This window comes from Larimichthys crocea, chromosome XIX, assembly GCF_000972845.2.
Source record: "Larimichthys crocea isolate SSNF chromosome XIX, L_crocea_2.0, whole genome shotgun sequence".
NCBI lineage: Eukaryota > Metazoa > Chordata > Actinopteri > Sciaenidae > Larimichthys > Larimichthys crocea.
The window spans coordinates 8787900-8799688 of NC_040029.1; the positions used below are offsets into that span (position 1 = coordinate 8787900).

Below are 11789 nucleotides of genomic sequence, written 5' to 3' on the forward strand. Positions count from 1 at the left end.
GAAACGTGACGTGCTGAAAGTTTTGGTCCCTGTAGGGCCGATCCTTCACGCTGATGACACTATTGGCTGATCTGATTGGTCAGAGAAATCATTTCTTTACCGCTGGATTATTTTTTGTCCTGCGCGCATATGTGTCGGAGCTCACAGACAAGCTTTGAGGCACGAAGGCAACACGATAAATCCTCCGCACGGTAACTCACTAAAAGTCCAGATTATTCCTTTAACGTTCTAAAATGAAGACATATTTCCTGCCTCTGAAATGATTACACACTCCCCGAGTTTGAAATCATTTTGAACCCAGTGCGCTCTCCCTGTCTCTTCCCATAGTCCTCCTCTTTCATAACATTTCTCTCCTCACCCCCACCCTCCTCCTCCTCCTCCTCCTCCTCTTGAGCTCATAGTTCCACTGCTGTTTGAAGCCGACTCCTAATTGGTTGATTTTCATTGACATTAAATCCTGCCTCTAAGCCAAGTGAGAGCAGTGTGTGTGTGTGTGTGTGTGTGTGTGTGTGTGTGAGCATGTGGGTGTGTGTTTATAGATTCCCTGAAAGAGAGAACGGATGGAGAAAGAGAGGGATGAGAAAAAAGGGAACGTTATGTAAGTCCGAGCGGTGCCGTGGCTCAGCGTCTTTAGATTAATGTCTGTTTTTATTTGGAGTGAAATGAGCGAGGACGTGGGACGACGGAGATGAAGACAGAGATGGAGACACAGATGGAGACAGAGATGAAGACAGAGATGGAGACAGAGATGAAGACAGAGATGGAGACAGAGATGGAGACAGAGATGAAGACAGAGATGGAGACAGAGATGAAGACAGAGATGGAGACAGAAATGAAGACACAGATGAAGACAGAAATGAAGACACAGATGAAAACAGAGATGGAGACAGAGATGGACCTGGTCATTTTTTTAAACGGCAAACGTTCACGTTCTTCATCTTTTCTTACTTTTACCCGTCAGCAAGATATTAACGAGTTCCTAAGCCCGTGCAATAAAATGACTAATTCTACAAATCGCTTGTGCCGTATTAATTCATAACTCGCCACAGTCCACTTAGGGCCAGATGAGACATCAGTAGAAAAGAGGCTCTGCAGTCGTATCTCTCATCTCCGGCTCGGCTGAGCGCTCGGGCCGCGGGTGGAGATGAATTCACGCGGTGGCTTTGTTTCCACACTATGATGCAGTCTTTGTTTTTGCTCACGTACGTCGAGAATGCACGTGAAATGATCCTCGATGATTAAACCTTGATCTGTGTTTCAGACTATGCCACGCCTAGTCCTGTTTAATTTGATCAAACAGGGCCTGGAAAGTCCTTGAAAAGTCCTTGAATTTGATGTTTAAAAAGGAGTGGGAACCCTGTTTACAGATGTGAGCGTCATCATAATTCATTATAAGTGTCATTTGTGTTTAATCTGATTATTTTCTCTTAATAAAACATCACAAGTACCCAGAACCCGACCCAACGAACTAGTATTTGTAGCTCTAGTTAAGGCCACCTGTCACTCACACTAAACAGCTTCCTCTCTTTCAGCCCGCAGAGGATACGACAGCACAAAGGAGGATATAAACAAATGAAATGCCCTTTGTTTAAATTATTATTGTGGAGTATAGTATTTGTATTAAGCAGCAAGACACAAGTGCATGTACTGTAATTGGAAAGCTGCTCGGCTCCCGTGTGGATCTGATAAGATGGCAGGTTGTTTTGCAGTTTGTTCACGTCGTGTGAAGGTAGAGCCCGGGAAAAACTCTCATTGTTACAACCTGCGTGTTTCTCACCAGCAGACTGGTGGAGGTGAATGACGACTGTAATTTACACAGCGAAGCGGTTTGATAGATGGACGGATAGACAGATGTCGCTGAGAAGATGAACCGTCTACCTGTCGTCGCTGTCAGGCAGCTCCAGACGCGTCTCACAGAGTGAGAGATGTTGGAAGTCTTTATTTGTACGTCACCTTTTCGCAGCAAAGAAATGACATATAACAGATTTCTGCTACTTTTTAAGTATTAAAAAAACAGCCAGGACGCGGTGAGAGAAGTCAGAGCCCTGGTTTGTAAAACGATCTTAATTTGACCACAAGAGGATACTCTGCTGTTTATCCAGCGGAGCTACAACTGCAACAATACAAACAAACCACAACGATGCTTGTGTTTCATAAAATGTGTCCACAATCGATATCAGTGCTAGGAATTACAAGCTGAGGGAAACCAAGGAGGATTTGCTGCTGTGGTTTGGCATTTTAACACATATTACAACACAAATGGGATTTACAGTCGCTTCGTTTAAAGATTAGACAAAAACGAAGAGCTGGACTCTTGATCGTAAACATCTGCAAGTATCAAATTCTACAAACAGACCTCTGGTTTCATGGTTCAGCACTGACGAGCGTCCTTCCTCCTCACACGTCTTTTCATTTCCTCTCTCTTCACTCTTCACTCTCCAGAAAATGAGTCAGGAGTTTGAGATAAAGCGGCTGTCACTGGAGGAGCAGCGAGACCGCCTCCAGCAGCAGCTCGACAACCTGAAAGAGGAGCTCTCGGCCAAACTCAATATGGCCAATCAGGAGGTATGAAAGACTGCTCAGAGTTATGATGATGATGATGGTGATGATGATGTGTGATAACCCTCTGCTGATGTCTTCAGGTGTCCCACCTCCAGGAGCTGGTGAGGGAGGGGGAGCAGAACCTGGGTTCAGCTCAGACACAGATCAACTGTCTGAGGGAAACTCAGGAGAAACTCAAGATAGAGCTGGACGCAACCAGATCCCGAGTGCGAGAGACCAGCAACCTGCTGACCGACCTGCAGGTGAGGATAAAAACCAAGAGGATTTAGAGATGAGGGGGTTTATTTTAAATGTTCATTAAACAAACGTCTGAAACAGTGATGATGACAGAAAGCAGGAAAAAAAACGGTTTCCTCAGAAGTTCCAGCGAGACAAAGAGGGAGGATAAGAAGGAAGGAGCGAGAGATCGGAGAGAGAGAGAGAGAGGAAGAGCGGTGTGAAAGCAGGAAATGAGATTCAACTGAAGGCCAGCTGTGAGATAATGATGATGAGGCTATTATGAGCTGAGTGGTCCTGCGTCTGAAAGGAGCCCTGCCGGAGAGACGGGAAGAGTGTGTGCGCAAGAGGAGAGGCTGTTTTTTATTAATGTTATTATCAATATGATTAATAATAGTTAGAATATCGCCAGAGTTGCCACAGCGGCGTCAAAATAAAAAAGAAATGCCGTACACACAGTGAACAAAGACGGAGTTACAGTATGAACGAGGAAGTGGGTGAATAAAAAAGCTGAATAAAAGAGGATAAGAAGGGGACAGAGGGCCTGAATGAGGAGCGATACTGCACCCACCAGAGCCCGGCCTCTGTAAAACCAGAGGATTTGCAAAGCCTAACGCGGGATTGTATCTCGTGTTCGCGCTGAGCTCATTGCAGGATAGAGTGAATTCACACCAGCTACTGTTAAGCGGGGTGTAAAGCCTCGAGTAACTTATTACTGTTTCAAAAAGAAAGCAAAAACTTCTGCTCAACTTTTTGCGTTGTGTCTGTTTTATGCCAAAAATAATCCAGCACAAAATAAATGTTACTGTTTACAGTTCATGTTAACATGTTGAGCTGTGCTGACGTCAGGTTTTAGTCTGCGAATATAAAGCAGCAGTGGAAAGTAACTAAAGTACAGTACTTAAAGGTACCAGTGTGTAAGATTTAGCCGCGTCTAGTTTCTGATTGCAGCCCCCTCGCGTCACAGTCTCCTTCCTAGTGTGAAGGAGAAACTAAAGAGGACCCGAAATGTGCAAACAACCTAAAAAAGTCTGTTTAGTTTGTCCGCTGTGGGCTGAGATGATGAAAACATAACGATTGTTATATTCAGGTGATATTACGCTCGTGAAAACAGAGATATTTCGTAAACAGAGCCTCCGAAATCTGGATGTTTTTTGAGTTACTTGTAGAATAAGAAGACGGAGTGCTTTGTTTTCAACTATTTTACTGATTAGACTTTGAGTTTGGATGCAGCACTTTAAGTTTTTAGTGGCGTTAGGAAGGGCTGTCTTCAAAAATAGGAATTTGTTGTTTAAGCGACTCAATCAAGAAACATGTCAGAGCGCGTTGAAGTGATCTGAATTATTATGATCGGTGACGACCTGGAAGCATCTCCACCACCGCGAATATTCAAACCACGATACAGCAATGAAGAATAAAACACAGCTGATCACTCTGCTACATCCAGCTATAACCAGTTTATTTATTCTTTCAACATATTAAGATTCGCTGACATGTAAAATGTCTCCTTGGACATAATTTCCATGATCTGGATGAAACCACTCGAAGCGTTTTTTTAGGTGTTTTTAATGAAGCCATGAGCACATAAACCCCGGAGCGTCTTCATCTGCTGGACCTGCTGAAGTTAGTCTCTGCTTTGGAAGCGGCACATTTAAAAAATAAAAAATAAAAAAGCAGCCCTGCAGCCACGGCGTTATAAATAGACGTGGAGGTGGACGTTATGAGTCATCAGCTATTGAAGTGCCGCATCTGGTCAGAGATAGCACTTCGAGAAGGCGTTCTTTGTTTTAGTAGCTTTGCGTTGTTGTTGTTGTGTCCAACACAAATATACATTAATACCCGTTTTAATCTTGGAGTGCTTTAGTTCATCTTTAATTGGATTAATAACAGTCTCCAAGAGCAGCGGGGCTCCGGTCTCACCTCACCACGCCCGGCCAATTACCGCGTGAGGTGTCAGCGTCCCGTGAGGCGCCCGAGGTGTGATAGACAATCTTAGCTTTAAATATGTGCGTCTGTTTGCAGGAGGAGATCGAGACTCAGAGACAGCAGCACGAAGCCAGAGTGATGTCCATCAGAACAGAGGAGAAGCAGAAGATGGACAAGATGGCAGATGACTTGGACCAGAAATGGAGAGATGCACTGCGGTAAAATCCTCCAATCTCATCCTGTCAGTCTCACTTTCTCTTTCCATTTGTTTCCACATTCATCTCTCGCCCCTTCCGCTTCACAATCACACTTGTTATCAGCATAATCAGTGGACCTGTGGAGCCGGTGTGCCCGTGGATATTAATACGAAAGAATAGGAAGCAGGTTCATAGAGACGTACGATATTTACAGACAGGGGCACATGGACACAAATGCAATTAAATGTCATTCTGTGACCGGACTCTGGTCGTCTCTCTGTAGGGAAGAGGTGCGCTTATTAAAGGAGGAGCTGAACGAGGAGTACGAGGCCGACAAACAGGCGACGCTGACTCAGATGTCTCAGCAGAAAGAGCTGGAGATGATGGCGGCGAGAGAGGGCTGGCAGAGGAAGGTGGAGGACCTGCTGGAGCAGGTAAAACACACGTACTGATACATACACTGAAAATTAAAGCTCCTTGTTAGGTTCAGCAGTAGTATCATCATCGTCAGATGAAGTAGGATGGCCAACATTAATGTCTTCCATCGGAGGAGGTCGTTTGAGGATGCCACGTCTCAGATTTACAGCATTTTGAGTGACGGTCAAACAAAAAGACGCAGAAATCATGCAAACGCTATCTGCTCTGGCTGAAAATGATCAGTGGGATGGGTATGGCAGTCACTTCTGATTGGCTAGGACAAAATCTCTGGTCACGCCAGCATTTAAAATGTTAAAACAAGTTTATTCCAACAGAATATCTGCGATACATTTGCACTGACAGTAGTCGTTGCCCAGAGACGGCAGTTGTTGTTGTTGAGTTGACGAGTTGAGCTGGTATCCTCCCAGCAGAGCGTCGGTCTCATCGTGTCTGGTTGATGCTGCCGAAGGCGGACGAGAGATTTGCATACAGACTGGTGATGAAGTGCGATCTGGTGCCAGTTTCTCTGGCTTTGACAAAAAATAAGGGCACCCCCCTCAAACGTGACCTTTTCTCCCCCGCGACCCACTTCGGGAATCCCTTTTGACTGACGGCTCGAATCGATGTTAAAGCTGGGAGCAAAAATAGCGCCGGCCCGAGGAGAGATGCGTCTCACACAGCGACGCTCTCCCGGGCTTTGCCGCCTCTGACTGCGTCTGTGAATGTGATTAACAACCACATTCACCTGCTTAGAAATTCACAGAATTCTCACACGCAACAATAAGTCGTCCTGAAAAGACGAAAGGATTAAACCTGTGCTATTTCTGTCCAGTTCCTCTGTTCTTTTCCTGGAGCGACGCAGAATGAAACAACAACAGCTTCTTCTTTTTTTTTTTAAATTAGTTTCCCCCGAAGAAAACATCTCACAGGCAAGTGATCCTCATCCTGTATATGCACATACAGTAGCACGTGTGTGGGCACCATATGCATGTGAATCAATAGTTGATTCATTTTTCCTTTAGGCTCCGATTGCTTAGAAAGTAGAAATGAGCAGCACTGAGCTGCTCAGGTCAGATTTAAAGCAGCAGCGAGAAGCATTTGTTGCTGTCTGCTTACACCCGCATCGCCCATCCGAGCCGAGCGCGCTGCCTCTGGGGGATTCACAGCTCAGCTGAGTCACAACTGAAACCTCAAAGAGGCTCGTCCTGATTTTTGGCCTCAGATACAACATTTTTTTTCTGACGAGCTGGAGCCAGCAACCAGCAATGCCAGCTTGGCAACCTTTCAAGACGCCCACCTCCGAACAGTCTGACTTTGAAATCTCTCACTTTGTCTTGTTTTTTCATTTTGCACAGTCACACAAACTGCAGTTCCTCTTGTCGTCCACTTGAGGCTGGCTCCAGAAGTGAGTCAGTCTCCATAAGTCCCCATGTTTCACAGCAGAAATAAACATGTTTACAGCCTGGTACAAAAAACAGTTTTGGTCTCTGTAGCTAATTTCCCCGTTCATGACAACTGTACTGAGGGTGAATTTATATTAGGGATGCACTGAATATTCGGCAACCGAAAGTATTCGGCCGAATATTGCAAAAAATGCCACATTCGGCTTTCGGTGAAGTGGCCGAATAGTGGCGTGGCGCAATTGATGCAATGAAACAACGTGCGCAGTGATCTGGCCAGGGTTTCTGATTATTTTCTCATTCACACACAATAAACCCACGATGCAGGATATAGGAAAAACACAGGCAAGAAACACATCATACACTGCTCCTTAGCGGCGCTATAAACTTCTCTCTAAACTACGGCGTCTCACACATGCGAGGTGCGTTCAATGACCGTCGGAAGGACTATGATGCGTTCATGAATGTTTGAAAAATGGAAATTCACCGGAAATATACTACAACTAAATAGTATTTCTTTCAAGAACAAATTAACAGTGATTAAAACAACATGGACTTTCTAACAATATAAATGAAATAATAATTATACTAACTGGAAATTCTACTAGAATATTTGAAGGATATTAAATAAACGTTTACTTTCTTTGAAAAAAAAAAACATGTCTACAAATTTATTCTAGGCTATTTATACAATAGTAAAAAAATAGTGAAAAATTTAACAACCGCATTTCATATTCGGTTTCGGTATTCGGCCAACCATTTAATTTTTATTCGGTTTCGGCCAAACATTTTCATTTCGGTGCATCCCTAGTTTATATACAACTCACCTGTTCACATTATATTAAGGCTTAAAGTTATGAGTGTAAGTGTGTCGTCATCAAATATGCGACACAAATCATGTTAAGCGTGCTATTATTGTTGTATTTCTCTGTTACAACAGCGTGTTTACACCACATCACCTTGCGGTGAGTCAGAAACTTTTTCCATCGTTGGAATTGACATCAGGTCGGCGGTGAGATAACGACTGTTCTCAACTTTTGAGATAAACAAGCTCCAAAAAAAAATGTCTGTCAAAAGGTCAAACCGAGCAGCATCCTCGCACACTTGATGGACAGAGCAAAGCAGAACTGCTCTACTGGATGGAAAAGTCTGTGTTTGTGTGTGTGCGTGTGTGCCATCCTTATCTATAATTACTTCTTTTTCATTAAGATATTTTCATTACAGTGTCCTAGCCTCAGGCTGCTGTTTGTGCGTGTGAGAGAGTGTTTAATGAACACATTAAGGGTTCGACGCTGTTAACGTTCAGTTATTCCGCTGTAACGGACAGATAGTGGACAGTATACCGTGCAGGTCGTCCGTCTGTCTTTTTTAAACCCATATCCAGTGCAGACTTCATCCCGGCCCTGCTCCTCATCCTCTCATTTAAATCCATCTTACCTTGCAGTCACTAATGTAATACTCCCACTGTGTTAAATCCCGTCTGGGATTTGCCGGAGCTTGAGGAAGAGTGGCGTGTGGAGGACCAGAGCCGTCAGGCTGAGAGAGTTCACTTAAGGGCCCTCATGGTTCCAATATCTCCTCGAGACAAAACTGTTTTGTGTTATTTGGCTCCGTGCGCCGACACTCGCCGTCCGACAAGCTGTCGGCTCACCGAGACAAGGCGGCGAAATCTCCAACTACTTGCTTGTGTTGATACCGAAAAGCATGATTTAAAACTCTGGACTGAAGTCGAAACAATCTGTAGAAGAAATGTTTTTATGTGAGGATTAAAGACGGACACGGGGGGATACAAGGAGAGCTAACGATGCTGGCCTAATTACATGTGTGCAGCAAGTCGAGCAAGTTGTTCATTTCCTGGGAAAACAAGTGAACGTTGCTGTTGCAGTCAGAGATCGCAGACGACTGGAAGCTGCATCACATTTTCTCTGTGTGTAATTACTGTTTTTATGTTTAAGGCGACCTGTCAGCTCTGAAACAAGCACGGCACTTACAGTAGAAACTACTCTAACCTTCAACGTGAACAGCAGTAATTATATTTGTATCTGCTTCTCTCTCTCTCTGTGTGTGTGGTCAGATCTCTCTGTTGAAACAGTCCCTGGAGCTGCAGTTGTCTCAGTCCCAGTCGGCTCTGCAGCAGCTGCAGTCCCAGTTCAACCAGGAGAGGGAGCTGCTGAGCCAACAGCTGAAAGGTAAGCTGCCCCACGCCTCCGTACACACCTCACTGCTGATGATACGCCTCGTTATGGTTCGTATCTGATCAATAAAACCAAACGTTTCTGCTGCTGGCAGCTGGATGGTGTCTGAGTCTATAGAGGGTGGCTAAAGATGCATATCGACTAACGTTACTCAGGGTAACAAGATTACTACAACCATATTATATAATTACGCTGAGCTTCCAACTAATGACAGCTCATAATTTATGATAATCTGTAATGCTACACGGTCTACAATGAACCTGTAACCTGCCGTAGACGACATTAATATTTATCTTTCTCTTTGTTTAACGTCGGCCAGCAGATGGTGGCTGCAGAACATGGATGATTAAGTTATAGTCACGGCTCATCACACGCAGCAGACGTGTCGGGTTCAGCACGATAACAAGGGAGGGAATGACTTTTAGCTTTTAGCCTGCAGGAAGAATCAAATAAAGGTTGTTCTCCAGTCCCAGAACTGGAGGCTCGAGTCGAGTCAGGGAATAGTTTAAGCAGAGGTGGTGTCGGATGAATGGATGGAGGTCACAGCATTGTTTGGGAGTCGAGATCAGGTCATCTGACAAAAGTAAAAAAAAACAAAAGTTCAGGATGGGTCGAGAACAAAATGCTCCACTTGTGTTCGGGTTTTTCTGTTTCTGTCTTTTATCAGACCAGAAATCCAAAAATAAAATAAAGAAATCCAATTAAAAACAAAGTGAGATGAGATCTCGTCACATCCTGCTCGACAACGCGTTTCATGTCGCTGTGATGCTCGAACAGAGCGTCAAGTCATCCGTCTCGATAAAACCTAATGAGAGCACGTCTGCTTTCATTAGATACTGCGAGGTGTCACAGTGTGTGTGTGTGTGTGTGTGTGTGTGTGTGTGTGTGTGTGTGTGTGTGTGTGTGTGTTTGCAGAGATGCAGAGAGAACATCAGAGGAGAGAGCATCGATTACAAGAGGCTCACTGCTGTGCCCTGAGCACCATGGAGGAGGCCAGACAACACCAGATAAGGGTAGGATTCAAACTCACACACACACACACACACACACACACACGCACACACACGCACACACAGGCATGTAGGCGTGCGTTCTTTAGCTCGGGATTTGTTGTGCTGCAGTGCTCGTTTGTTATTTCCTCTTCACAGATTTAATAAAGATCTGCGTTTGTTTTTCTGTATTTCTTTCCAAAGGAAAGTGCAGCAGGATCGTAACTTTGGTTCTTCTTTGATTGTTCTGCTGTCTGCATAAATAAACAGAGTCGTCTCAGTGTAGGCGTTTTTAATCTGCGGTGGCATATCACTGAATTTTCGAACCCTGATTTGTAAAATAGTCACAAATTTCACCTGATGCGTCAACAAACAGCCGAGATGAACCACGAAAACGTCGAGGCAACAGGCTAACATTTAAAAAAACGAGTTGAGCCAACATTAACGTAACGTCAGGTTAACACAGCTTCTGAACGATCACGCCAACAGCTGTAACCATGGTAACTGCACATCAAAATTGTCAACAGCTCTTGCCTCAGTATATTTCTGACCAACTAGAGTGTCTTTAGTTTTTGTTGCCTAAAACTCAACAGCAATCAAATGATTAAAGACTAAAATCGAATCGATATCTGATGCCAGATTCAACATTCAGGGCTCGACCGAGCTGGAAGAACCAAAGTGGCGTCTGTCCACTGAGCACACCCCAAGTTTTAGGCAGTGCTAGTTCAAAATACGCTCCTTTAGCTGTATTATGTGCCTGTGCTGCTACTGTACACCTGTGAAAACGTGCTTTTCAGTCCAAAAAATGTGCTGCCGCTCGACCTATTTTTACTGCGTCCTCGTCTTTTTGTGCATCGCAGTCTGTGATCAGCAAAAGTCCTGAAAACAGATGAGATCATCAGTACGAGGACTAAAAAAAAAAAGAAAGATTTTCTCCGACCTATAACGTCGACTTGTTGCCCTGAAGTCACCTCCTCCTGAGAGTTTTAGTTGTAAGCGACGGTCGACAAAAGTAACTCGTGTTAAGTTTTTTTTAAATATTGTTCGTTTTAAGTTAATGATCCTTCTTGAGGAGCTAATTAGTGGTGAAAGATTAATAAAGCAATCAAATCAGCCTAGAAAGTTCGATCTCTGTGAAACAATTCATTAGGTTTCCTTGTAAAATGATATTGAAGATGCGCCAGAGGGGTGATAGCTCTCGCAGGCAGAAACATTTGATGACTTTTTACTGCCCCATTGAAAAAAAATAAAATAACAATCATGGTAGCACTGTGTGTGTGTGTGTGTGTGTGTGTGTGTGTGTGTGTGTGTGTGTGTGTGTGTGGGAATGCGTCAGCTCCCGTTTTAATGTTTCACTTCTTCCCCGGGTGAAGTTATAAATCACACAATGCATCGTCATGGAAATGAGACGGTTCAATAGAATAGTGATTTCGTGCCCGATAAAAAAGACAAACTCAGGCAGGTTTTCTGCTCTTTGGCTCAAGATGGAAACTTAAAGATGGATTTCTTGTTCTCCGTGATCTCAAACTGGACGTCATATAAAAGCAACAAGAAACCCAATTAGACAGTATTAGTATTTATTAGAGTTAGCTTCAGTTCAGATTTGAATAAACTTTCCTGATTTTGCTGTCCCACAAATGAATAAAATAAAGGAAATATTCTTACTTAAGTTTCTCTCTTGTCAACTCATAAAAAAAAACACTTCATTCAAACGTGACAGAAACAAAATAAAACTCACCGGATCATCTTGGTTCGTCTCTGCGTCGTTTCAACAATAACCAATTCCGCTTCGGTCGATAGAAATCCTCAATTCACAAAGTGAGACGTGAAAATATTCTGGTAAAATGACAAAGGAGTCTGGTCTGTAGATAACAGCGTCAGTTTCCC

The 11789-nt window shown here is 43.8% G+C and overlaps 1 protein-coding gene across 5 annotated transcripts in view; it reads left to right on the forward strand.

Moving 5' to 3' along the window:
• fam184aa (family with sequence similarity 184 member Aa) overlaps window positions 1-11789 on the forward strand; it is a 52178-nt gene that overhangs the window by 13746 nt on the left and 26643 nt on the right. For all 5 annotated transcript variants that reach the window (XR_003464258.1, XR_003464256.1, XR_003464257.1 and 2 more), the window contains 6 exons: window positions 2443-2565; window positions 2643-2804; window positions 4801-4922; window positions 5185-5335; window positions 8793-8907; window positions 9829-9926. Coding sequence is in view for 2 of the 5 variants with exons in the window: in XM_019271874.2 (XP_019127419.2) it covers window positions 2443-2565; window positions 2643-2804; window positions 4801-4922; window positions 5185-5335; window positions 8793-8907; window positions 9829-9926 (771 nt within the window). In the remaining 3 variants the exon portion in view is untranslated. The remainder of the gene's footprint in view (window positions 1-2442; window positions 2566-2642; window positions 2805-4800; window positions 4923-5184; window positions 5336-8792; window positions 8908-9828; window positions 9927-11789) is intronic.